Consider the following 23,255-nt stretch of genomic DNA (forward strand, 5'->3'; position numbering starts at 1 on the left):
ATTTTATTTTATTTTATTTTATTTTATTTTATTTTATTTTATTTTATTTTATTTTATTTTATTTTATTTTATTTTATTTTATTTTATTTTATTTTTTCTCCTGTTTATCCCTTGAGCGTGAAAAACCTGTAATTACTGCTACAAGGGCTGGTCCCTCTGCTTTCAGCTTGTAATAGAGCTAATAAATTGGTAGCTAATTGTCAATTTAGGTGCAATTCAGRATCAAAGTTTGGYGGATTAGAAGGCTTATCCKCCTGTTTTTCAGCAGCAAGGGTTGRTTGTGGAAGGCAGGAAAACTCCCTGAAACTCTGGCTTTTGTCCCCAGTGCCAAATTTTCCGCCTCCTACTAACTCTTGGCTCGGCAGAGCTGGCTCCCTGCTTTACACGTTGCACTTGGTGGAGAGTTTGCTTTGCAAAACCTCGCCGTAGTTCCCAAAAGGGCCCTGCAAGGAGAAAAGGGAGCTGCAAGGTGCCTGGTGCTCCTGAAATGCCGCCTCGAGGCCCTTGGTCTTCAGAGACCCGACGAGTCTCCCCGTGTATCTGGACCATCATTGCCATTTTTGCAGGAAATAACGTTTCAAGGATGTGTGGATTTTTGAAAGGATACATTGGTAGGACTGGAGGGGGAAAAAAAAGTGGCTTTAAGTGCTTGGAAATTGCTGCTGTAAAATATTTTTTTTTACAGCATTACTAATACTTGGCCTTGCATCTGTCACGTCTTGCTCTTGGGGAGGTTCTTGGGTAAAAATACCCCTRAACACCTAAAGGACTCCAATCAGATGAAGAGCCTGGCTGTATTCAAGCTCTAAATGCCCTGTTTTCAGCTCGAGTGTGCCTTTTAACTGCTGGGAAGTGTCTGGCTGTGCTGGCTTCGTGCCATGAATCCTGCAAACCGAACGCATGAAAATAACTCTAGATTTGTCTCCTTAAGCAAGGCTTTCCTGCTGGCTCCGCTAGGCCAGACTCGTGCGGGAGAGCAGCCCTTGCCTCTCAGTTATCTCGATTATCATAATTATTAGTATTCCAAAGGAGGTCTGATCCTCCCCTCAACATGGAAGGTGTGAAATTGTGGCCTTCGCTAGGCAGGGTCAGGAGCTGCAGGGAACCTTCTGCACCTCCCAGGCAGTTTGTGCCCCATCGTCTTGATTAGAAGCTTCAGAGTGGATAATAATAGTAACGGTAGCTTTGATTTTCTGTGGTGTTCGGGTGCTTTTTCTGTCCGTGCTGTGGTGCTGGGCTAGGGCTTTGCCCCCTGAAATTGCACTGGGTGGTGTTTAGGCACAGAGTTTGGAAGATGGAAGGTAAAACATAGCTGGACTTTGGATGTAGTTGGTCTGAGGGACAAAAATCATTTAAGTAAGTGTCAGGGTGTTAACAGTATAGCCCGTCTGATGTTGGTACAGAGGTGCTTTCTAAAAGGGGTGCTTTTCTTTCTCTGGATTTTTTGCTCTAAATTTGTTAGCCAAACATGTTGCCTGTGAGATGATGATCAGCCTGCCTGTTTGCTCAGGCTCTGAGGATTCATGGCTTGGTGGGAGAAGTGGGGCAGAAGGGTCCAGGACTGAGGGGTGGCAGAGAAGACCTTTCCTGCCAAATAGATAGAATAAATTGCTGCCTTTCTAAAAGCCTATTTTCTATAGTGTAGACCAACCCTTGATGAACCTTGGAGAGAGCAGACATCTCTAAGGGAATCCTACTTCATGGGTCTGCAGAACAGGACCTAGGACTTTATATCTTGTGTCTCTGGTTCCTTCAGGCAATTTAGCAACATTTTAAAGCTTTGTTTATACTCCAGCAGCTAACTGATCTTTAAATGTTGATTTGGGTCTTGGTCCAGAGTTGAAAATAAGTTTTGTGGAAAAGTGACAAACTTGCTTTCCTGGTGTTACCAGCATTATGGAATGAGGTTGCCACCAAGGCGTAGGATGGACCAAAACTGCAACGTTCAAATGTTCTCAAATCTGTTCTGCAAATTGGTGTTTAATAAACTCTAGATTTACAGTTAACCTTCAGTGTGTGACTGCTCTCACCAACTATTGCTGTGTTTTCTAGTGCACACAATTTGACAGCACTTAAACCAAGCTGCTGTAGCACAGGCTTCAAATGGGCTAGTGCTGTCGTTAACACAGAGCTGTCGAATTGAGACGCTCTCAAGCACTCTTGATTTGGAGCTTAATGATTCATGCTTTCCTGTCCACCCCTCTCTTCCAGCTCCAAACGCTGATCCAAGAGACGGACCCCGGTGCAGATTACCGCATCGACCGCGCTCTCAACGAGGCCTGCGAGTCGGTCATACAGACTGCCTGCAAGCACATCCGCTCTGGAGATCCCATGTAGGTTGCTGTCTCTTACCARTGGTTTTGGTGGGCATCCATAAGAATTATGCGGCTGGGCAGTCCAGATGTTAACGTGTGCATTTCTGAGCCTCCAAGCTAGCAGCTCATACAGGGGAGGAGGTGCAGCCTGGGTTGTATTCTGGTTTTGCTGCATAAGGAGGCTGGTGTATTCGTAGCAAGGCTGGTTTAGCAGTGAGGAACGATGTAGCTATTTTAGGAGCTTAAACTGSTAACGCTTGATGTGTTCATTTCTCTCACTAAGTCTTTAACAATACTACAAAGCGAAGTAGCAAGCCTTGAAAGGCCAGTTAAATAAACCCATGTTGCAGAGATGCACCTGCTTTTATATTTGAGATATATATATATATGTCTTCCAAGCCATTTTTTCCTTCTTTTGTCACATGTCAGATCCTATTTAGTTAAATCAGTGGACTTTAAAGAAGGTGTGAATGTGGTATATGGTTGTTTTGGATGCAATCTCTTCTTTGAAGGAGGGGAAAGATTATCTTTGTTCTGCTTGAACCTCCTAGCCAAGGTTCATCAAAAAGGCTCTTGAGTTGGCAGCACCAGCTCTTACTGAGGGGAAGCTCCTAATTGAGTCTCTCGCCTAACTTCCTTTTTTCATCTTTTGCAGGATTCTGTCTTGTCTGATGGAGCATTTATACACAGAGAAGATGGTAGAGGATTGTGAGCATCGGCTCCTGGAGCTGCAGTATTTTATATCCCGTGATTGGAAGTGAGAACTGTAAAATAAGATTAAGATAAAAGAAGATATGGGCATTTTTCTAGATGCCCATATCTAGCATGCCTAAGCATTGGCAATTCCTCACATAGCTGTGTAGCTTGCTTGTCTTTAAACGAGACAGAAAACTTTTAAGCTGGCCAGTTTTAAGGCATTAGTATCTGTCTAGACTAGTAGAAGCAAGAGCTGGTTGCGAGAGGTAAGGGTGACGCCTASTTAAATCAGATGCTCATTTAGAACAAATAACACAGCTCTACAAAGCCTCTCAAGTTTGAGCTCAGAGGCATATTTAATTAAAACATGTTTCTGGCTATGCTGAAGGTAAAGGTTGCTTTCTGTGTAAGCAGTGGTTGGTTTTCTCTGCTTTTTGTCTGCGTTSTGTGCTACAACATGAGAGTTGAGAAAACTGAGCTACTAAGTATAACAAAAAACCACCGTCTGAAGTGATTCTCTGCTTCTTTCTGCCCTGTTTCAAATTGTGTTGGTGTTATTTCCTGCAGGGTGGATAATTCCCTTCAGATTGCTACTTTTGAAACTTTTTTTTAAAACCGAAAGATTGCAGTGCTTTGTTTTAAATATCCACAGAGCCCTCTGTGTCTGTCTGGATTAAGATGAGTGGGAGGAGGATGTGAATTTGGCGTATTTGGTAAACATGATCAATGAGGGAAGAATAAATATTTGGCTTTTCTTCCTCAGAAGGCTGAGAGGCCYGGAAGTCAGAGTGCATCAAATGGGGTTGCTGCAAGAAAGAGAATAATTTTGCTCGATGGTTTTAGGGAGGAAGACAAGAAGCCATCACCTTAAATTGCTATTTGAATTAGTCACTGAGAAAATCTGGCTTATAGCTGTATTTGCAGGCAGTCCTGACGGTGGTTAAGGGCAAGCAGATGCTCTGGCAACCACTTCTGGATATACAGGAGGTTCATGGGCCACAGAATTTAGGGCTTTGTTTCTGCTTGTTTAGTCACCTTGATAACTGGCTGCTTTCCCTCCGCTTCCCTTACCTGGAGGATCCTTGTGGGTTCTTCCTCCTGTGCCATGTTTCTGGCAGGGAATTAGTTACTTGAGCCAAACTTAAGTGAACAGGAAGAGGAAAACTGAGTATTTGCATTTTGCTGGGAGCAAGGATTATTTCGGATCACATTGCAGAGCAGACAAACTTGGCTCACCTTTGTTTAACCACATGGTTCCCTGGAGCTGACTGACAAAAATCTTGTTATTGGACCCCTGAAAAAGAGCACAGAAATCTTTACAATGCTTATTACTGACTGTTTTTATAATAATCTGTGTAAATTTGGTGACAGATTCTATCCAGTGTTTGAGTTTTAAGGTGCCACAATGTCAGGCCAGCTTTTCAAAAAGCTGGCGATACCTTTCAGTTTAATTAAACATCATCTTAATCAACGCAGTTTTCTTGCATGCAGAAGTGAGTGATGCTGAGCCATTGGCGAAATCAGCCKAAATGTAGAGGAGATAATTAACCAAATTCAGATTTTTATGAAGCTGACATTTCAAAATGGCAGCGGTACAAAGTACATATAAGGTATTATACAAATAAAATGGTGTGTAGCTGCCTTTCTGCTGCTCTAGCACATCGAGAGGAGGATCTTTTTCCCTCATGTGTCAGCAGTTGGCTGGCCTGCTGCAGGAGGAGAGGAGAGGTGTGGAAGATTTGATTTGTAATGAAAGATCCTGGTGTATTTTTGCAAGATTAGGAAGGTAATTTCAAAGGGAGCGCCAGGCATTTTGCCACGGGCTGGTGCAGTTGTCCCGATGCCGCTAAACGCTGCAGCGGTGATGGGTGTATCCGCCCTGGAAGCATTTGGAAAGGAGGGAACATTGAAGGTTTGAGTGCCGAAGCGGAAGCGCGAGCGCTAACGTTTCTCCTTGCAGGCTGGATACGGTCCTTTACCGCAAGTGCCAGGGCGATGCCTCGCGGCTCTGTCATACCCACGGCTGGAATGAGACTAGCGAGCTGATGCCGCCGGGCGCCGTGTTCTCCTGCTTGTACCGGCACGCGTACCGCACGGAGGAGCAGGGCCGCAGGGTAAGCGCTGCCCGGCAGCTCCCCGCTGCTTCCGCGCTGCCCTCGGGGCTGGACGCAYCTTTGGAGGCTGCGCTTGCGCCTTCAAGGACTCGCAGGAGTTGGAAGCATTTGCTGTGGATACCTCTTGAACTAGTGTCCGTTCCCAGCTCCTCCTTGAGGGCACCTTTGAGGCTTATGCTGTTCTGATAAAGCAAAGTAGCCGGCTCAAGATAAGGCACTGGTCTGCAATGGGAACTGTGCCGAGAGCCCCTTATGTGCATCAGTCTAGCCATGCTGCAAATCCTCCCTCTTCTCTTTCCAAAGAGTCCGTTGATTTTCCTTGCAGCTAGCTAGTTTAACTACGAAATTACATAATTTTACATACACATTAAAACAATAAAAAAACCCCACTTTTGAAGCTAGCTTTCTGAGGCTGTTTCCAGTTTTGTTTGAGCGCAGCTTCAGATTACACTCCATTAAATTTGTTGGTATTAAAATAGGCTTTCCGTTCTTTGTGTGTGCTGCTAATGTGCTTGTAATGGGTGCAAGCTGCAACACAGGCAGCTCCATCTCCATGTGAGGAGGAACTTCTTGACAGTGAGGGTGCCAGAGCCCTGGCACAGGCTGCCAGGGAGGCTGTGGAGGCTCCTTCTCTGGAGATCTTCCAAACCTGCCTGGATGCCACCCTGTGCCCCGTGCTCTGGGTGTCCCTGYTGGAGCAGGGGGTTGGGCTAGATTGATCTCTAGAGGTGCCTTCCAACCTCAACCACTCTGTGATTCTGTGCTCATGCCATCTTTTAAGAAGATAGCAGGGGTCTGCCTTGCTGCCSTGCAATCTGCAGACCTGGTATACGTGCCTGGTGTTTGGTTCCGAGCTCCTCAAGTTTGCTGCCCTCTCGCGTCCCTGCCGAGGTACAGAGCCTCCCTCGAAAGCAGCCGGCTCCTCAGCTCCCTTTCTTTTGACCTCCTAATACACACAGCTCCTGGGAGCTGGAGGGGTTGCCAGTGGCCTGACTTTAAAAATTAATTCCTACAGTTTGTTGGCACAAGCCTTCTGTGGCACAGGTCAATTATTGATTGAAAGCTTCTCTTTTAGGGTTTTATTTTTTWAAAAATGCAGTCTCTTAGTGTGCTGAGTTGACTTTTTAATTCCRTTTTATTTTAGTGCTGACCAAAGAAATCCATAGACCCCTGCAAATAATCTATCAGAAAGAGAAAAAAAGAAAAAAAGGTTCTGAAATGTATTTTTCTTAGGGAAAATAGGCTAAAGGAACAACTGTCACTTTGAAATTCAGAATCTGAAAGCAAACTCATCAGATCTATCTTCTTCTAGAAGCAGAAGTACTTCTAGATGACTTCTGGTGCTTTGGATTTTTTAAATGTGTGAAGCTTTTAGCTTCTACCAGTGCCTTCTAGGCCTGGTGAGCACCATCCTCGTGTCCCTTGATCTTCTCCGTTTCATCTCTTTCCCTAGTCCCTAGTCTGAACAAATGCAGTGGAGGTGGCAGAGAAGAAACTGTGGGTGCACATAGGGCTTGGTACCTTCTGGAGTCAAGGGCAACATTGGCTTTTCTGACTTTCTTCTCGGAATGTAGCTTTGAAAGAAGGTGGCAGCATAGAGTTGGCTTAGGAACCTGCATCAACATCTCATTTAAGAGCAAAGAGAAAGTGTAAGGATATAATTTCCCTTACTGGAACGAAAGGAGCGTACCTCTAAGCTACAACAAAAGTCCAAGCTCTTAGTGTCTGGATTATGTCTGAATATCCCTGTTCTGAGCCCACTGGTTACACATTGGGCAGTGCAGGACTCTCTTGTACTACTTAGGATTGGGGTTAGTGGTCTGTGCTCCCCTTCATGAAGCCACTTCTGAGTGTTTTGTGTGTGTTTTATGGATTTAGATGCACCACGTGCTAAAAGCTCTCTTCCCTCTTTGCAGCTATCACGAGAGTGCAGAGCAGAAGTGCAGAGAATCCTCCACCAGCGAGCCATGGATGTGAAACTGGATCCRGCTCTCCAGGACAAGTGTATGGTTGACTTGGGGAAATGGTGCAGTGAAAAGACAGAGACAGGGCAGGTACGTTGTGCATGGAAATCATTCTAGCAAAACTTGCTGGGAGGGGAGACAAAAGAGGGATGAAGGAACATCTCATAGCTAGCTGAACTCTTTATACTTGAAAATATATTTTAAAAAAGCATTTTGCAACATAATCTATGCTAGGCTGAAAGATTGTGRTGATATGAAGAGGTTTTGCACCTCCAGCACAATTTACGTATATTCAAACATGTAGTGGAATGAGATGGGGAAAAGGGATGATTAAGATGAAGGACTTCACTTTGAAGAAGTGACCTCTCCCCCCATCCTGGTTCTAATTTGTAATATCCTATTTCAAGTTTGACATTTCCCACGTAAACTTTATCCCAGTTCCATTCGGCAAATCCTGCCCTGCTTCCTGTGTTTATAAAGAACTGAACTAACATCTGCTGCTCTTTAACGACGTTTCGGCAAAGGCTTTCTTGTTCAATTGCTCGGCCTTAGCATAGCTGTGGGGGAGAGACACTGGACAGCAGATGGAGTAGTGCATATGCTGTTGTCCTTTGGAAACATTTTTCATAGTAATATGGGGATTTTCCATAGTAATATGGGTAGACACCCTGGGTAAAGCACTTCCCGCTCATTTTGAGAACAAGCAGTAACAWCCTCGCCCGATACGCTCGGTCGCTACAGTGCATGCATCCAAATTTACATTGTTGGGGAACAGATTCTTTGAATATTGCTTGCCAATCCTCAGGTTATCATGTATTTAAAGCTGTAAGATTACCTTTCTCCAAAGGTAATCCTGTATGATATGAAGGCAGGAAAGGATGGTACCAAATAACTGGTTTTAGCCTGAGTGATGCCTTCCAAGGAGAAAGACAAAGTCGTAGCACATCAGCTCTGAAATTCTCATCAGTTAGTTTAAGACTTTAGACCTARATGAGATTGCTCATTTTATGAAGAGGGGGACTATTCCACCCAGGTACCCATTTTGGGCCCAGATTTTGAATTTGCACCCTCAGATCATGTACTAAAATGACTGTCTTTTATAGGAACTAGAATGTCTTCAGGACCATCTTGATGACTTGGTGTCCGATTGCAGAGACATAGTGGGAAATCTTACGGAGCTGGAGTCTGAGGTGAGCCATTTTCAGCCTAGGATGAAGGGAAGAATAAAGCATGCTGTGTTAAGCATGCCATTTTGAAAAAGCTGAAAAAAAAATAAGATCAGAGTAGGTGCAGAAATGCAGCTCTCTGGGACAAAGCAGTGGCCACCCTTTCGTGTAGTACAGTTCTAATTTTCATTGGAGGCTCTCTGAGACAAGTGTACAACAGTTAAAGATTTTAAGTGGAAGGAAAAATGAAGCACCAGCCTAAAAGTGGTGATGGTCTTGAAGCTAGAAGTTTTTGCACAGATAACCCTGTTATTTTTAATACCAATCAAAATATGTTGTGGAGATTTAGTTTTTGATGTTACTTGCAAGCAGTTTAATACAATATTGCAATTGCTCTCTCCCCGGCTCAAATGTATTGCAAGGCCTAAGTGCAATCTTGGTATTTTCACTGAGATCAGCAGCCTCACTTTTCAGAAATTGGGTGTTGTGAGCATCTTGCCCGAAATGATCCTCTGTATATCTTAAAGATTGTCTAGTGTCATAGAGGCTCTTCTTTCCGGTGATTACAAACATTTGGCTCAGAACTATTGTTAATCATTAACTCCTGCCTAAGTCTAGTATGTCTTCTAGTGCGTAGCGTCAGGTTTGGAGGAGACTGAATTAGCCAAGCAGTGAGTTTCTGTCTGTGGAGATKAGGTTCTTTCCTTCCTGCATATGCTACATTGTCACAGACATAAACCTTGGATATTTCACAACTGAAGGGTGAAGCTCTGGATTGCAAAAAACCTTGTAAACCAAGTAAAGTGACTGTCTGCTCACTTGACGTTTTCTGCAGGACATTCAGATCGAAGCCTTGCTGATGAGAGCCTGTGAGCCCATCATCCAGACGTTCTGTCATGTGAGTACTCCATGATAACCTGAATGGGATTGGGGAAAATGCTGTATGGAAGGTTTTTAATGTTTAGTTTTTTGGTGTACTTAAAACGAGAGGTAGAAGGATCACAGAAGTCTATACAATCTATATTAAAAATAAGTAAATAAAGAATTCATTCTTCCATGTGATACTTCCGTTGTTATTGCAGAGACCTGACACAAGAACTAGATTACCAAAGTGCCCTGTAATTTWAAAGTTATTCTTTATAGTGGGCCAGAAACTCAGCTTTTTCTTCTCTCCTGCACATAAGCAGTGTGTCTAGCTGATCTGCCTTGTGATTAAGGTTATAACATTGCTGTTAAACCTCCTTAATGCAGCTATAGAATTTCAATAGTCAAATAGCAGCATAGGCACCAAACTCTAATACCTCATGGAAGTGTCAACTTCAAGTGTTATCATCTCTCTGAATCCAACATGTAYATGTGCCTGAGATGATTCTTTCCTGAACTGAAGAAGTGTATGCATGCAAACACAGGGCAGTTAATGGTGTGCACAAGCACGTTATGGAGTAGGACTTCAAATACTGCTGCTCTGAGTTCTTTCCCAGTCCCGGTGGACTAAAGGAATATAGAAATCGTAGCTTGTAGCCTGTTTTTAAGCCTTTCGTCCATCCCTCAGGAGGTGGCAGATAACCAGATTGATTCCGGGGACCTGATGGAGTGTCTGATACAGAACAAACACCAGAAGGAGATGAATGAGAAGTGTGCAATTGGAGTTACTCATTTCCAGCTGGTAAGTACTGCTCTTCTACACTACCAGCTGAAACTYGTTTTATTCGCTGAGGCGGTTGACAGGAATTAGCTACTTATGAATCTCTTCCTTTCTTTTCCCCACTTTGTTAAATGTGGTATTCTGAGTTTCGATAATTGTATTTACATGCCTGGTCGTAAATGGTTCTTTCTGGAGATTGCTTCTTTTCCGCCCTCCTCTTTACTGCTGCATGTAAGATAGGGTCCCAGTTTCTTCAGCACTGCAGCGTCTCCTTTGTTTCCCAGCAGATGAGCTGTGGCCAAAAGCAACTGCTGATTCTTGTGATTCAGCAAGCGATAGTCCATGCAGGATATGTTTTTTCTTTTCGTTTTCTGGCTATGGATGACTAAARCTCTTCTCCTCCCTGGCAGGTTCAAATGAAAGACTTTCGCTTCTCTTACAAGTTTAAAATGGCTTGCAAGGAGGATGTGCTGAAACTCTGCCCCAACATCAAGAAAAAGTATGTAGCACCTCAGCAAACAGCAACCTGAAATTATAGAAATGCATAATAAAGCTTTAATATTATTTTCTGATGAGTCAAGAGACCTTAGGTTTCATCTAAAGACTGARTTTGTGCCTTTTCTTGTAGAGACTCTGTTCTGCAAATGCTTAAGGTAGAGGCATTGCCTCCCTCTTTGTAAAGGTGTTTCTCTTTACTTCTTATGAAAGGATCGTGTCGTCGTAATTGTTCTTCTTGCTATGAAAATAGCTGGTTATTACAATTAATGATCTGCATGCCCCAGGATGTGTTACCCTGGCAAGATTCATCGTCTTCTGAGACGTTAAGTGTTAGAGTTGCTGGTTTGGGAAAGGAGAATATCCTGCTCGATTTAGCAGGCTCATGCATTTCAGTAGAAGGATTTCTCTTTTAAAAGCCTACCCCATTAATGTAAGGCTAAACTGCACACAAGGTCAATCCTCTTTATGGATAAGAAGACTGTGCATTTTATGTTATAAACTGTGTTTACGTTTCTGGGGTCAATTTTTTGTTCTGTAATGTGGTGATGCAACGTACCTGTCTCCTATCCCCAACTTCCTTCCACATTTTGGTTGACATCTGTGAGGAGTATATTAATAAGAAGCTCTTTTCCTTTCTGCAGGGTGGATGTAGTGATCTGCCTGAGCACAACTGTGCGCAATGATACTTTGCAGGATGCCAAGGAGCACAGGGTGTCTTTGAAGTGCCGCAAACAGCTGCGTGTTGAGGAGCTGGAGATGGTAAACACACATGAGGCTTTTGATGTGCCTGCTCTTCCAGTGAGGTCTTCTAATTAGAGCTTCCTGCCCTGTCCACCTCAGGGGAAAATAAGGAAGCTTATTCATAAGATGCATCTAATCTGCTTTTTCCAGTGGGAGAAAAATCTTCTGACACTACCAGGCTCAGATGCCTTTCCCCAGTGAAAGCAGTGACCTAAATGTCTCRTGTTTAATGTTAGAGAGCAAGATGCTCTGCTTGCGAACATCCCCAGTCCTCTAGCAGATTATCTAGCAGGTTGTGCTATGGCTGGTTGGCTGTCAAAAGGTCCTTTAGCTTTCATTGGAAAAGATCTTAGCTGTCTTGGACTTCTGTGTTAATAGAGGAGTTGTGGGGACAACTTGCCAACTCTATAATTACGTTTGCATAGAGACTCTTGCTTCTCTCTGTGTGAAAAGCCAACTGATCCATTGCAAGGGTTTGCAAGGTAGATGTCCCACTAACCATTTGTTACCTCCAAGGCTCCTGTATTCACTTTTGATRAGCGGAGTTCTACTTAATAGAATAACAAAGTTAAAATTGTAGGATTTTTGGGGTATCTCAATTAAAAGTTTGTGTTGTAATTTGTCCTGCAGACTGAGGATATCAGACTTGAACCAGAACTGTACGAGGCTTGTAAAAGTGACATCAAGAATTACTGCCAAAATGTAGCCTATGGCAATGCTCAGGTAATGGATCTTTATTAATAATTTAGAGTTCAATTTGTACTGCCATTTTGCAAAAAAAAAAAAAAAAAAAAAAAAGAGCACTTTTTGTTTCTGGTAATGCAGCTTTGGATTTTCATTTTAAGGCACCACCAAAACCTTCTGTGAGTGTCTTGGAACTTTTAAATGGTTTAAATGGTTTAAAAGCTGGTTTACAAGCAATGTAATGAGTGGTTGTAATGCTGTCTATAAGACATTCCCTATTTAACATTAGTTCTAAACTATTAACTGGTTGTTGCAAAGGTTGCTAAAGAAGTTTTAGCTACAATGTCTGCAAAATGAGTTTTGGGGTGTGGGGAGTAGGTCTAGGTGACCCTCTTCATCCCATGAAATGTGTTCATACTGTGTTCTAGATTATTGAGTGCTTGAAGGAGATCAAGAAGCAGTTGAGTTCCCGGTGTCACCAGAAGGTGTTTAAACTGCAGGAGACAGAGATGATGGATCCAGAACTGGACTACACGCTCATGAGAGTCTGCAAGCAGATGATCAAGGTGATGGCAGTGTGCTGACTTGGGAGGGTGAGGCTGGGATATAAGAACCCATTGATGTTGTGTCTTAAACTATCAGTTTTGAGCTGCTGCATAATGATTCATTCCAAATTGCTGTGGTGTTTCAGAATATGATTGCCTCTATGCAAAACAACCAGATTCTTAACTCTGAGTCAAGTTGAGGTTTCTTTCGGGCATCTCTCTCTCAGCTTGCTTCCTCCGAATGCCTGATTAAAGCCTGTGCAAATATTTGTTTCCCTATGTACCAGAAGCATTAGAGGAGGAAGTCTGGCGTGCTGGGGCTTCCCATACAGCTTTGATCTGACCTGTCCTCTTGCTGCAGCAARTTGGCCTTCAGCAGAGGTGGACAAGTCACCGTGATTACAGGGCCCACTGCCGAGCTGGTGCAGACTTTCATCACCCTGATAAGAGTAGGCAAAGTCATGCAAAACCTTTGATCCTTGAAATAAGAAATGCCTTAAAGTGGTGCCACTGACAAACAGCAGTGGATGTTAATATGAAACACTTCTGCATTGTAGCTAGAACTGCAAGGCCTGAAATACTACTGTGTACGTGTGTACTCTGTGCAATGCTCTGAATCCTTCTTGGTGTCTGAAGCATAGTATCTGGAGAGTTTATGGCTCTCCAGAACAGATTTGTGCTTYAAAAGAAGACTTATAACATCATCAGAGATGGTGAGTATTATGAGTACAGGACCTCTGTCTTACAACAGCAGAATTAATTTCTAACAGAAGGAATAAGTGATTAAGAAGCAATAAGTCCTCTGGTTTAGGATAAAAATGGACAAATCGGAAGCTCTCTCGTGCTACATGGTCTTACCTTTGTGTATTTACCTGTCACTTTGTCCATCCAGCTGTTACAGACAGTGGCAGTATATGGAGCTACCAGATACCTTTTTAAATTTCTGAAATAAATTGGATTAAAACCAGTAGTGAATGCGATCAGATTTGGTGCAGGTTTCTCTCACAGAGCTGGTAACTTCTGAATGTAAAATACAGGGAAACTGCTTTTGATACTACCAGTGCAAACTGCAGCCCAGACCCTTAGCTAGCMGGGTCTGTAACTGCTCAGCTCACGCTCCATAAATACAGGTGTTCAAGTCAACATCATGTTCTTAGTGATAGGAAGTGTTAAGGTTAGAGGGAGTTGAGTTCTGTCTGTCTCCAGGTTAGGCGTATGGATATTCTGTTCTGTGGATCTGTGATGGTTTAAGTGCTTAATGCTGAAATGAACTTTTTTTTTTTTTTTTTTTGTAGCGATTTTGTCCAGAGGCAGACTCAAAAAACATGCTGCAGTGTCTGAAACAGAATAAGAACAGTGAAGTAATGGATCCTAAATGCAAGCAAATGATTACCAAGCGCCAGATTACACAGAACACAGGTATGCCCTTCTCGTGACAGGGGAAATAATGAAATTACTGCTTGCCTGAGCTCATGGGTGATCTGCATGCCTGGAGGACTGTTCTCTTCATTTTATTCTTCACAATTGTCAGTGCACATGCTGGTGTCTGGGTGATGCTTCTTTCAAAGCTCTTTCGGAGTATTACGCTCTGCCTGGAGAGATGAAGTTCTGCTGTGTTTTCTCTGTTAGATTACCGCTTAAATCCTGTGCTCCGGAAGGCCTGCAAAGCAGACATCCCCAAATTTTGCCAGAATATCCTGAACAGAGCCAAGGATGATACAGAGTTAGAGGGACAAGTGATCTCATGTCTGAAGCTGAAATATGCAGACCAGGTGAGTTGAGGTGGCGCTCGCAAACAGGGACTGTGCAGGAATGTGCTGAGCAGCATCCGCTGAATGTCAGGTGGTACTTGGACTCACGGTATGTTCAACATACATCATGCACTGTGCCTAAAAGAGTTTTTATGCTGCTGTATAGTTACTATAACGACACAGCTTAAAATACGAGATGATTGATTTATGGCAAGAAAGCTCATGGAGTGAGTTAATGACTTTCTCCGCTTAATAGCGTCTCTCTCCAGACTGTGAGGACCAAATCCGAGTGATAATCCAGGAATCGGCTCTTGATTATCGACTGGATCCCCAGCTTCAGATGCATTGCTCTGAAGAGGTAGGAGATGTAACTCCCCAGCTGCTTATTTGGGATGAAAACTCTCCTCAGGAGCTTGGAATTGAGAAGTTCTGGCGTGGAATTGATTTAGTGTTTCTTAAAACATGAACTGTGCTAATAGAATACAAACAAACAAAATAACTAGCTGCTTCCAGCTAGTGTTCTCTGCTTGTGACTTTTTCCTGGTATGTAAGAATGGGCAGATTCCTGTGCAGTGCGAGGATGAAGTAAAGTTTGGCATCTGGCATCTCATCACTAGTAACAACCATGGGAATATATTGTGTTGTTGTTGTTGTGAACAGAGAGCAGTTCTCCAGCCTTATCTTCACTGGAATACAGTCAGATTTTGAGCTTTTTCTTTTAATAGCATAATGGTCTGTGTCTCAGGGTTTATTTATTTCATATCTTAGCAGTATTTCTATGCAATTTTTCTCTCTGCCTTCCTAGCAAAACAACAATACTGATTTCTTGGTGTTCGGTTAAGAAAGCTACGTGTATTGAAGGAGTCAAGCTGGATTTCTTGTGATGTGCTAATGTGTTGAGATGCAAATAGGCAGAATGATTGCTAGGTACCATTTATTAATGATAATATATATATGTGTGTGTGTGTTTTTTTTTTTTTTTCAAAATAGATTTCCAGCCTGTGTGCAGAAGAAGCAGCAGCTCAGGAGCAGACTGGGCAGGTGGAAGAATGTCTGAAAGTGAATCTGCTGAAAATAAAAGCCGAAATGTGCAAGAAGGTAAAGGAATTAAATTGAACGTGCCCTTCAGGGCATCCTGTCCCTGTAGTGTTCTTAAGTATTCTTCAAGATCAAACCCCGGGCCATGTTCTAGCTAGTGTGAAGCCAAAACTCTGCAAATTTCTTTGCGCYGCTCAATTCTGGCCTGCAGCAATTCAATTCCATTTCAAGTTGCTAGTGAAAATTGTGTCTACAGTGCACTATACTTTGCTGTTCCAGAATTTGGATCTATTCTTGATTATGATTGCCAAAGTTTCTAGTTACTAATCTGTTTGCTGCTGCTGGGTCAGTTGCAAACTTCCTGATTGATCAATATGGTCAAGGCAGGGGCTGTGATTGAGTCCTGCAAAGTGCTCCGTAGCTGTGGCATTGATTTCAATTTTAACCAAAATAACCTTAGTCTATGGAGCTTATTTTACATTTATATGGGTATTTAGTGAACTTAACTGTGCTCATCCTCATAAAGCAGGACATTTAATCCAGCATTTATATCACGTCCGTTATTGGTATTGTTTTTCTGTGATGATGGATTGAAAGAGATGATCCACCATTCAGCAGCATTGCCCAGCCTAATCAGCGGTGTTCTGGTCTCTCTCCTTTCTTGAGATGCACCTGTAATTGTTTCCTTCTCCAGGAAGTGCTCAACATGCTGAAAGAAAGCAAAGCAGATATATTTGTTGACCCAGTACTCCACACGGCCTGTGCCCTAGACATCAAGCACCACTGCGCCGCCATTCCTCCGGGAAGAGGACGCCGTAAGTGTTTAGGCTTTGCTTACACAGCCTGTCTGTCCCGAGGGCCTTGAGCTGCCTTCTTTTTACCAGCATTATGTGAAGTATGAGATACTCCTGCCAGACCTTGGTGGGTAGTGAGGTGGAACTGCTGCTCCAGAGGTGGCAGATGCCCTTGTTCAAGTCACGGTGCTAGAAGGGTTGTCAAGAAGTGTTCGGGTCCTCCCTTGTGTCCAAGGCAGGAAGCAGTTCTTCAGTGCTAATGTCATATCCCTGCGGCCTTATCTGCAAGTTTGATAAGTATATGTTATGTTTTCTCATTCGTGTAATTGCTGAAAATAGTATCTGATGCCAAATCTATAATCCCTGCTCAGTAAATCCTTCCATTGAAATATCAGCTCTTAAGTACATGGGCTGATTTTTTCAGCGATGTTTATCTCCCCTCCTATCAGCTTCATGTAAGATACAGCGCTCAGACTCGCTTATGACAGTGTTTGATATATCAGAGCGTGTCAAAAGCTTTCCTGGAACTATTTCCTCCTACAGAAGCAAATCGGATTGGTTTCACAAGATCCATCCTTGGCAAATCCCTCTTGGTCCTTCTTTGTGTCAGTAATTATTCCTAGTTTGCTTTTTCTTTTTTTCTCAGTGTTTTTGATGGATAAAATTAAGCTGAAGTCTTTTGATCCGCTCTTTTCATTTTCCTCCTCTGCTTAAAATGCACATTTTTTGTTACTCRCTCTGCCAGAAGATAGGCAATCTTTCCTACATTTCCCAAGCTCGCACAGCTGCTCAAGGCTCTGAGCTTTTCATCTGAAGTCTTACTTAAGTCCCCCTAAAGACAAAGGGCAACAGGTTCAGACCACTTGAAATGCTTTTTTCCTAAATTTCCTTAAAAAAAATCCTGAATTTATATGTCACTAGAAATGGCAGGCCAAGTATTTTCTTGGTCATTATCTTTTTTTTTTTTTTTTTTTTTTTTTTTTTTTTTTTTTTTTTTTTTTTTTTTTTTTTTTTTTTTTTTTTTTTTTTAATGTTTTTTTTTAATGCGTTTTTGAAATTCTGCATATCCTTTGTTCATTTCTTGTTTTGTCCTAATTCTTTGGATGTCTGTTCTGGTGTATTTGCACTGAAGATACGCAGAAGTCTGGCTTAAACAGGGCTCTACCACTGTTTGAACCAACAGTTGTGTTTAAAAGTCTGGGGTTAATTTAAAGCTTAAAGCCTGTTTGCTTTTGTGCACTAAATAACTCCTCATTGTAAAGCAAAATTAAAAAAAAATCCAATTAGAGATTGATTATTCAAGTAGGGCAGTGTAAGTATAAATATATAAAGTATGTAATTTTATATATAATATAAATTAAATATTAAATAAAAAACATATAATTTCATATATTTTTATAAAATGCCAGTATCTTGTTTCAACTTCTATTAGAGGTCATGGATTGGCCAAGTCTGTCTATAGCACCCAGTGCATTTTAACACCATTCCCTCTGCCCAGAGCTTTGGGAATGCGGGAGGCAGAACCTTTCCAAAGCCTTGTTCCCCTCTCCGCACCCTCAACTCCCTAGCCTACCAGCGAAGCAGCTGTTCCGTGTTTGTGATGCCCTCTTGTGCACGTTACAGAAATGTCCTGCTTAATGGAAGCTCTGGAGGACAAGCGCGTGAGGCTGCAGCCCGAGTGCAAGAAACGCCTTAACGACCGTATCGAGATGTGGAGCTACGCCGCGAAGGTGAATGTGTAAAGCGTTTCCAGCAACCGCCTGGTCTTTGGGCACTGGTTCTTTCATTAAACTGTTCATTTAAAGCCTGAGCTGCGGTGAAATTCATGTGTCTCTGAATGAAGTAGAGCACTGAGTTTCACCGGAACCATGAAATCGGGCCTCCTTTTTAACTTGTTTATTCTTTGTTTCTCAATGCCTGAGATGCCTCCTCAACAGTGCAGGATTAAGTCATTTTTTGGGCATGCAGGGCTTGGTCTCATGTAGAAAATGTCTAGGGCAATRAGTGGGGTCACCAGAACTTCCTGTTATAAAGCTGTCTCCTGGCGGAGTTGTTCATTATGTGAATTATTCCAGACCYGCTTGGTTGTGGTGCTGGGCGGGTCTGACTGTGGGGGGAGGCAATAGCAACAGCAGAGATTAAATCTCATAATTGACCCGAGTCTCAGGCAAAACACAGTTCTTTGGGTCATTAATTTTCTTCTCTCCCGCCTAGGTTGCTCCAGCTGAAGGCTTTTCCGACCTTGCCATGCAAGTTATGACCTCTCCGTCCAAGAATTATATATTGTCTGTGATCACAGTGGGCATCTGTGTACTCTTCCTGATCGGCCTGATGTGTGGACGCATCACCAAGCGGGTGACAAGAGAGCTCAAGGACAGGTAGAGCCTGGATTGCCTGCTGAAGAAATGCCTGCCCAGTGCCCAGTTTTGTACAGCCCTCTTCTGTATAGTCTACCCACCCCCTCTTGTGAGAGAGGAATAAAAAGAAAAAAAAAATTAGAACAGCAGCAGGTGTTGGCTCAGTTTTCCCATCCTGGATCTCATCCATGGCATCTTCATCCTATGGAAGTTTGTGTGCAACATTGGCAGCCCAGCCAGCRGCTTTTGTTACCCCTTTGTTAGCAGACTCTCGTTTACCTGCCTGTAGACAAGTCTCTATTGTGCTGTTGGAACTGCCTTCACTCTCCRAATCAGACTGACGTGACCTGCAACTCAAGCAGTTTTTAAGTAAATTTTTAAAGAAAGACATATATCTGCATTCCGACTGTATGGTTTAGGTAATGGTTCATTCTGAAATATAGTCATCCTCTGTGGCTGGGTGAAATTAAGGCAGGAAATTAAGGGTAATTTGCATCTTACACCACAGTTGGCCTTGTTTTGGACATCTTGCTCATCTTATGTAAAGTATCTTCAGAGCATAGCCTTGGACAACCTAAGGACACCAGTCATTGGTGTCATCTTCTAGTGAATATCCTGCTTTTGTTACTGTGGATTTATTTTTTGGCTGAAAAGATGTCCTCCCTTTCTTCCTCTACCACTCGCAAGATAGAGTAAAACACTGACCAGGATCAAATACCATGTGAGCTTCACAACCTGTATTTCAGTAGATTAAAGACAGGGTGTAGACACAAGGCACATAGAGCCTGTCAGTAGTGTACRGTGCTGCTGTCAGTGGCATGAAGTGCCCTGAACAGTTACTCGGACAACTTTATCAGTGATGATGCAGAAAAGAAAAAATTAACACTCCATTTGTTTTATCTTGCTGCTGCTGAGCTATTTCCCCTCTGAATTAACTGTCTACAGGTGGTAGGTGACATACTGGCGATGAGGTGCTTTGCCAGGGATKTGCGATGCTGCTGGACATTGAACATCTCTAGCTGTAAAACGGTTGCTTGGGGTTAGTGCAGTGGGTTTTCTGACCTGTCTGGCTCCTAATTTGCTTCAACRGAAGCACTGAGGAGTATTTTCAGTTTCCACAAATACAGTTGCTTAAGGATAAAAGTGGCATTTCCCAGGATATGTAGGATATGGGTGCTGGTTCAGGATAGCAAGCAGGAAGGGAGGAGGGGGGATGATAGTGTTGCACAAGGGCAGAAGCGTCCGGATCTTCAAGGGAAATAGCTTTCTTGTTACCACCAGTGGGCATGCTTAGACTGTCTATAGCCACGCTTCCAGAACCTGATCCTCAGACCTGAAGACCCAAAGGTGTCTTGGAAAAGCTACACCTTTATTTGTGAAAGCTACGTACCGCTTTCTTTCTTCCCCACGTAGGAGGAGTGTAGGTCATTGGTCATGTGCTGTGGTTGAAACGTGAGGAGTTAGGTCGAGTGTGTTGCTGAAACCTAAAATGAGAGTCGACGTGTACCATAGGATGTGTTTTATTAGCCTTTTAGATGTGCTCACCTGTGTGTGCTGCAGTAAAAATCATGTGCCTGAAGCTGCCTGCCTTAGGCTGAAGCTTGAAGCGTGATTTTTCTTTTCCACTTTAGTGCCCTGCTAGGTAAGACCTGACATTTCCAATCCTCTGTGCTGTTCTCTAGGGGGAACAGTGGAGGTSATCTGAGACACTTTGGATGTGGACCAGCTGATTTGAATGATGCTGTGAGTACAGAATGATGCACATACAAAATACTGCGAGGGCTTTTGCTGCCTTTATGAGGTGGTACGAAGGTGTGCAAAGCTGTTTGCAGACATATCTTTGTTGTCCTGTTCTGAGGATGGATAGCAAACTTAGTGATGTCCTAGACTTATAGTGGTGGTCTTTAGTGAGCACTTCTGTTTGTGTATGAAAGTATTTTGAATGCAAGGCAAGCAATAGAGAGAGTCTGAGCAATGATCATTCAGCAGAGAGATGGTGTATGCGGTAGGATCCCATTAAGTGGCGAGCAGAAAAGAAATTAAGCCTCAGTTCTTTCTCTCCCCCCTGTTCTCTGGTGCAAAGGCAGGTTAACTGGCTCTCTGTAAACATGAACTGGAAGAAAAAAGGCCTRACTGGTGACATCCCTGAGGCAGAACAGGTCTGTAACACGCGGATGATAGTCTGGCAGTTTGGAAGTCTAGAGTCCAAGTGCTGAAGCAAATGACTACATAGTGATGGGGAGCATGGCAGTGGAGCTACAGGGAAGGGAAAAGGCTCCTGTGCACCTTGGCCTGCTTGTGTGGCACAAGTCCTGCTGTTTGAGTGTCCAGCGGGCACAGCCAGCTTGCCCCCCCGAGCATTGGAGCGTTTTGTAAACTTATTAGCCCGGCAAGCCTGATTAGGTGGTGTAGTATCTAGAAATAGCATTTTTTTCCCCCCATRTATTCCAAATGGCACCACTGTGAAGCATGGAGAGTTCATAGCCTTAGTTCTCAATGTAAATCCATTTTTAGGCTCTGAAAGTAACTGCTATTTTTACTTGCCGCTCTAAAGCCTCTGGTTGTTTGCTTTCTAATTTGGAAGAAAGTTCAGCTGTAGGAAGCAAGTTTCCTGTGCTGCTGTTGGTTTTGGAGACAGTGCACTAACGTATTTTGGCATAACAAATACTAGTCAGGCAAGAGTAAGAGCAGTGCCCTAAAGGGTTGAGAGTATTAAAGTATGTTATTCCTTGGAGCATGTGGCTACTTYTAGCCAGGACGTGCAAGCCCGTTCACTCACGGGCACACTCGAGCATTCTTGGTCCTTAATTGCCTGTAGTCACAGTCCCTGCTCGGTGACTTTTTGCAGAGACTTTCTTCTTAGCTGAGTATTGGAGCTGCTAAGGAGATGCTAAGCAGAGCTTCACACCAATGGAACAAGCAACAGACAGCAGCAGTGCCTGGAGAAAAGCATTAGGAGGCTCCCGTCCACAATGTTTTTGTCTTTCCTACTTTTTACATATACCTGAGCATCTTAGGGGCCTCAAAAGCACACACTCATACAAAAAGACCTTCGTACAAATGTTGTTCCCAAAACAAACCTGCTTGTGCTGTTGCCAACACAACATCTTGCCTTGCAGGCAACCACTTTCCACTGCAGAGGAAGAAACGTAGGGTGGTAAGAAACATTGCTGCTGCCTTTAATTTAAGGAAGCCTTTTTTTAACTTTTGTGATTTAATTGAAAGTGCTAGAAATGGCTCTGTCAACCAGTGAGGGAGCTGAAGCAAAACTTCTGGTCTGCTTTCCTGCTTGTGACCCTCAACTCTTAGTGGAGAAGGCTGCGTTCCACCGTGTCCTGCATGGCTCTCTCCTTGCCGCAGCAACGCCTTCTGTTTGAGAGCTTATCCTAGATACMGTTATGCTGATGCTCCTGGAAATACATGGAAAGGGGAGATGTCTGCTMAGTAGCATGGCATGCCGCTCTCCTCCCTCCTGCTGCAAGGACTATTGAGGTAGCTTGCGTTCCCCACTTGACAGCATGTGTTTAGAGAACATGGGCAAGGGGGGCTGTGCATCATGTGTGCCCCTGCTTCACTCTGGCGAGCCTGTTAGTGTTCATTCTTGTTGACTTTAAGGAGAAAAAAAAAAAACAACTTGTTATTTATCTGGAGGTTTATATTGAGTTCCTTTGACTTTCTTCTGACTTTGGATTCCCCTTGCCTTGCTTTTGTCATCAGGCTGTCGTAACTGATGTAGACAGGAACAATCCTTTTCAGCCGTCCCTAGTCTGCGAGTTGGGTACCCATGTGCCTGCGTTGCCAGAAAGCATCTGAAAAGCCCTCATTAAGTTCAAATAATACTTAGACAAAATCATTTAAGCATTTGGTCCCAAATACGACATTTAGAAATCCCCACAAATGCAATCATTTGTCTCTGAAAGAATCCACAGTAAGAGTGTTGTGCGCRGAGAACGGAGAGGTCTCGAGTCTCGGGATGGAAACTGTGTGTGAGTACAGCAGGGAGGTAGCCGTGCTAGGCCAGAGAGATCACTCGAACCCGATGTGGCAGCAGCATGTTCAAGGTGGATGGTGACTTCTGTTAAAACATAACTTTATTATTTAGTCAAAAAAGCATAGTGTTGTTTTCGTTTTATTTTACTTCACCTGCTTTGATTTCCAAGGGTGGCTTTGAGGTGCGTGCGAGTGCATGAGTGCGGTACAAGATCAGAGCATCTCTTGTCCCCATGGAAATAGCTCTGTGGGCTCCCAACTGCTTTAGTGTTTTTTTTTTTTTTTTTTTTTTTTTTTTTTTTTTTTTATCAGGATATGTTATCACGTGTGGTTTTTAGCCTCTTAAGGGCAGTTCCCAGATCCCAGTCTTTACGTGAGCTTTCCACAACGGGCCTTTGTGCTACGTGGAGCCCCTCAAGGCTCCTCATGGCCTCATGTCTCGTGCTCTGGCCAGCGACCGGCCCCTTTACAGAATCCTCCTGCTTCAGGTTTTGCGGAGGAGCAGAAATTTCTCCTGGGCAGAAATGATTGTGCTCGAAATCCCCCTGCCCCCAGTGCCCCTGTACATTTACTGAATAAAAGCGCCCACATAGCGAGCGGCCTGGAAAAGGCAGAAGCGGGGGGCAAAGGGGGACTTTTGCCCATAGATCGTGCATTGATCCTTGTGCCGCACAGATGCAATCCAAAACTGTGACTAATGTTTGTGTTGGACTGAATTTAAGAAAAAAAAATAAATACCAGTGAAACTAGAGCTGTTTGTTTGTAGGGGAGGGTAAGAGGGGGATGTAATACAGGTACTTGGTGATCTCTGGCTAGTTCTGTAGGGACAATAATCGTGAGCCTCCCCCGTAGTGTACAAAGGAAACCCAACAAATTCCTTTTACAGCAAAAGCTGTTTTTGAACTTAGTCCTTTTTTTTTTAATGTGACATTAACTTTTTCTTTTTTTTTTTTTTTT

At 43.3% G+C, this 23,255-nt stretch overlaps 1 protein-coding gene across 1 annotated transcript in view; it reads left to right on the plus strand.

The window, feature by feature from the left end:
- The window catches only part of GLG1 (golgi glycoprotein 1), a 61,712-nt gene extending 39,551 nt beyond the window's left edge, over positions 1 to 22,161 (plus strand). The window contains exons 10-27 of the mRNA XM_026034338.1: positions 2,212 to 2,333; positions 2,971 to 3,072; positions 4,972 to 5,125; positions 7,042 to 7,179; positions 8,193 to 8,279; positions 9,091 to 9,153; positions 9,808 to 9,921; positions 10,311 to 10,399; positions 11,040 to 11,157; positions 11,770 to 11,862; positions 12,252 to 12,389; positions 13,664 to 13,787; positions 13,998 to 14,140; positions 14,376 to 14,477; positions 15,110 to 15,217; positions 15,852 to 15,972; positions 17,575 to 17,681; positions 18,166 to 22,161. Coding sequence (XP_025890123.1) covers positions 2,212 to 2,333; positions 2,971 to 3,072; positions 4,972 to 5,125; positions 7,042 to 7,179; positions 8,193 to 8,279; positions 9,091 to 9,153; positions 9,808 to 9,921; positions 10,311 to 10,399; positions 11,040 to 11,157; positions 11,770 to 11,862; positions 12,252 to 12,389; positions 13,664 to 13,787; positions 13,998 to 14,140; positions 14,376 to 14,477; positions 15,110 to 15,217; positions 15,852 to 15,972; positions 17,575 to 17,681; positions 18,166 to 18,333 — 2,091 coding nt within the window. The 3' untranslated portion in view covers positions 18,334 to 22,161. The remainder of the gene's footprint in view (positions 1 to 2,211; positions 2,334 to 2,970; positions 3,073 to 4,971; positions 5,126 to 7,041; positions 7,180 to 8,192; positions 8,280 to 9,090; positions 9,154 to 9,807; positions 9,922 to 10,310; positions 10,400 to 11,039; positions 11,158 to 11,769; positions 11,863 to 12,251; positions 12,390 to 13,663; positions 13,788 to 13,997; positions 14,141 to 14,375; positions 14,478 to 15,109; positions 15,218 to 15,851; positions 15,973 to 17,574; positions 17,682 to 18,165) is intronic.
- Positions 22,162 to 23,255: the final 1,094 nt, after the last annotated feature.

Source organism: Nothoprocta perdicaria, unplaced genomic scaffold, assembly GCF_003342845.1.
Source record: "Nothoprocta perdicaria isolate Ctin4 unplaced genomic scaffold, notPer1 scaffold_143, whole genome shotgun sequence".
Lineage (NCBI taxonomy): Eukaryota > Metazoa > Chordata > Aves > Tinamiformes > Tinamidae > Nothoprocta > Nothoprocta perdicaria.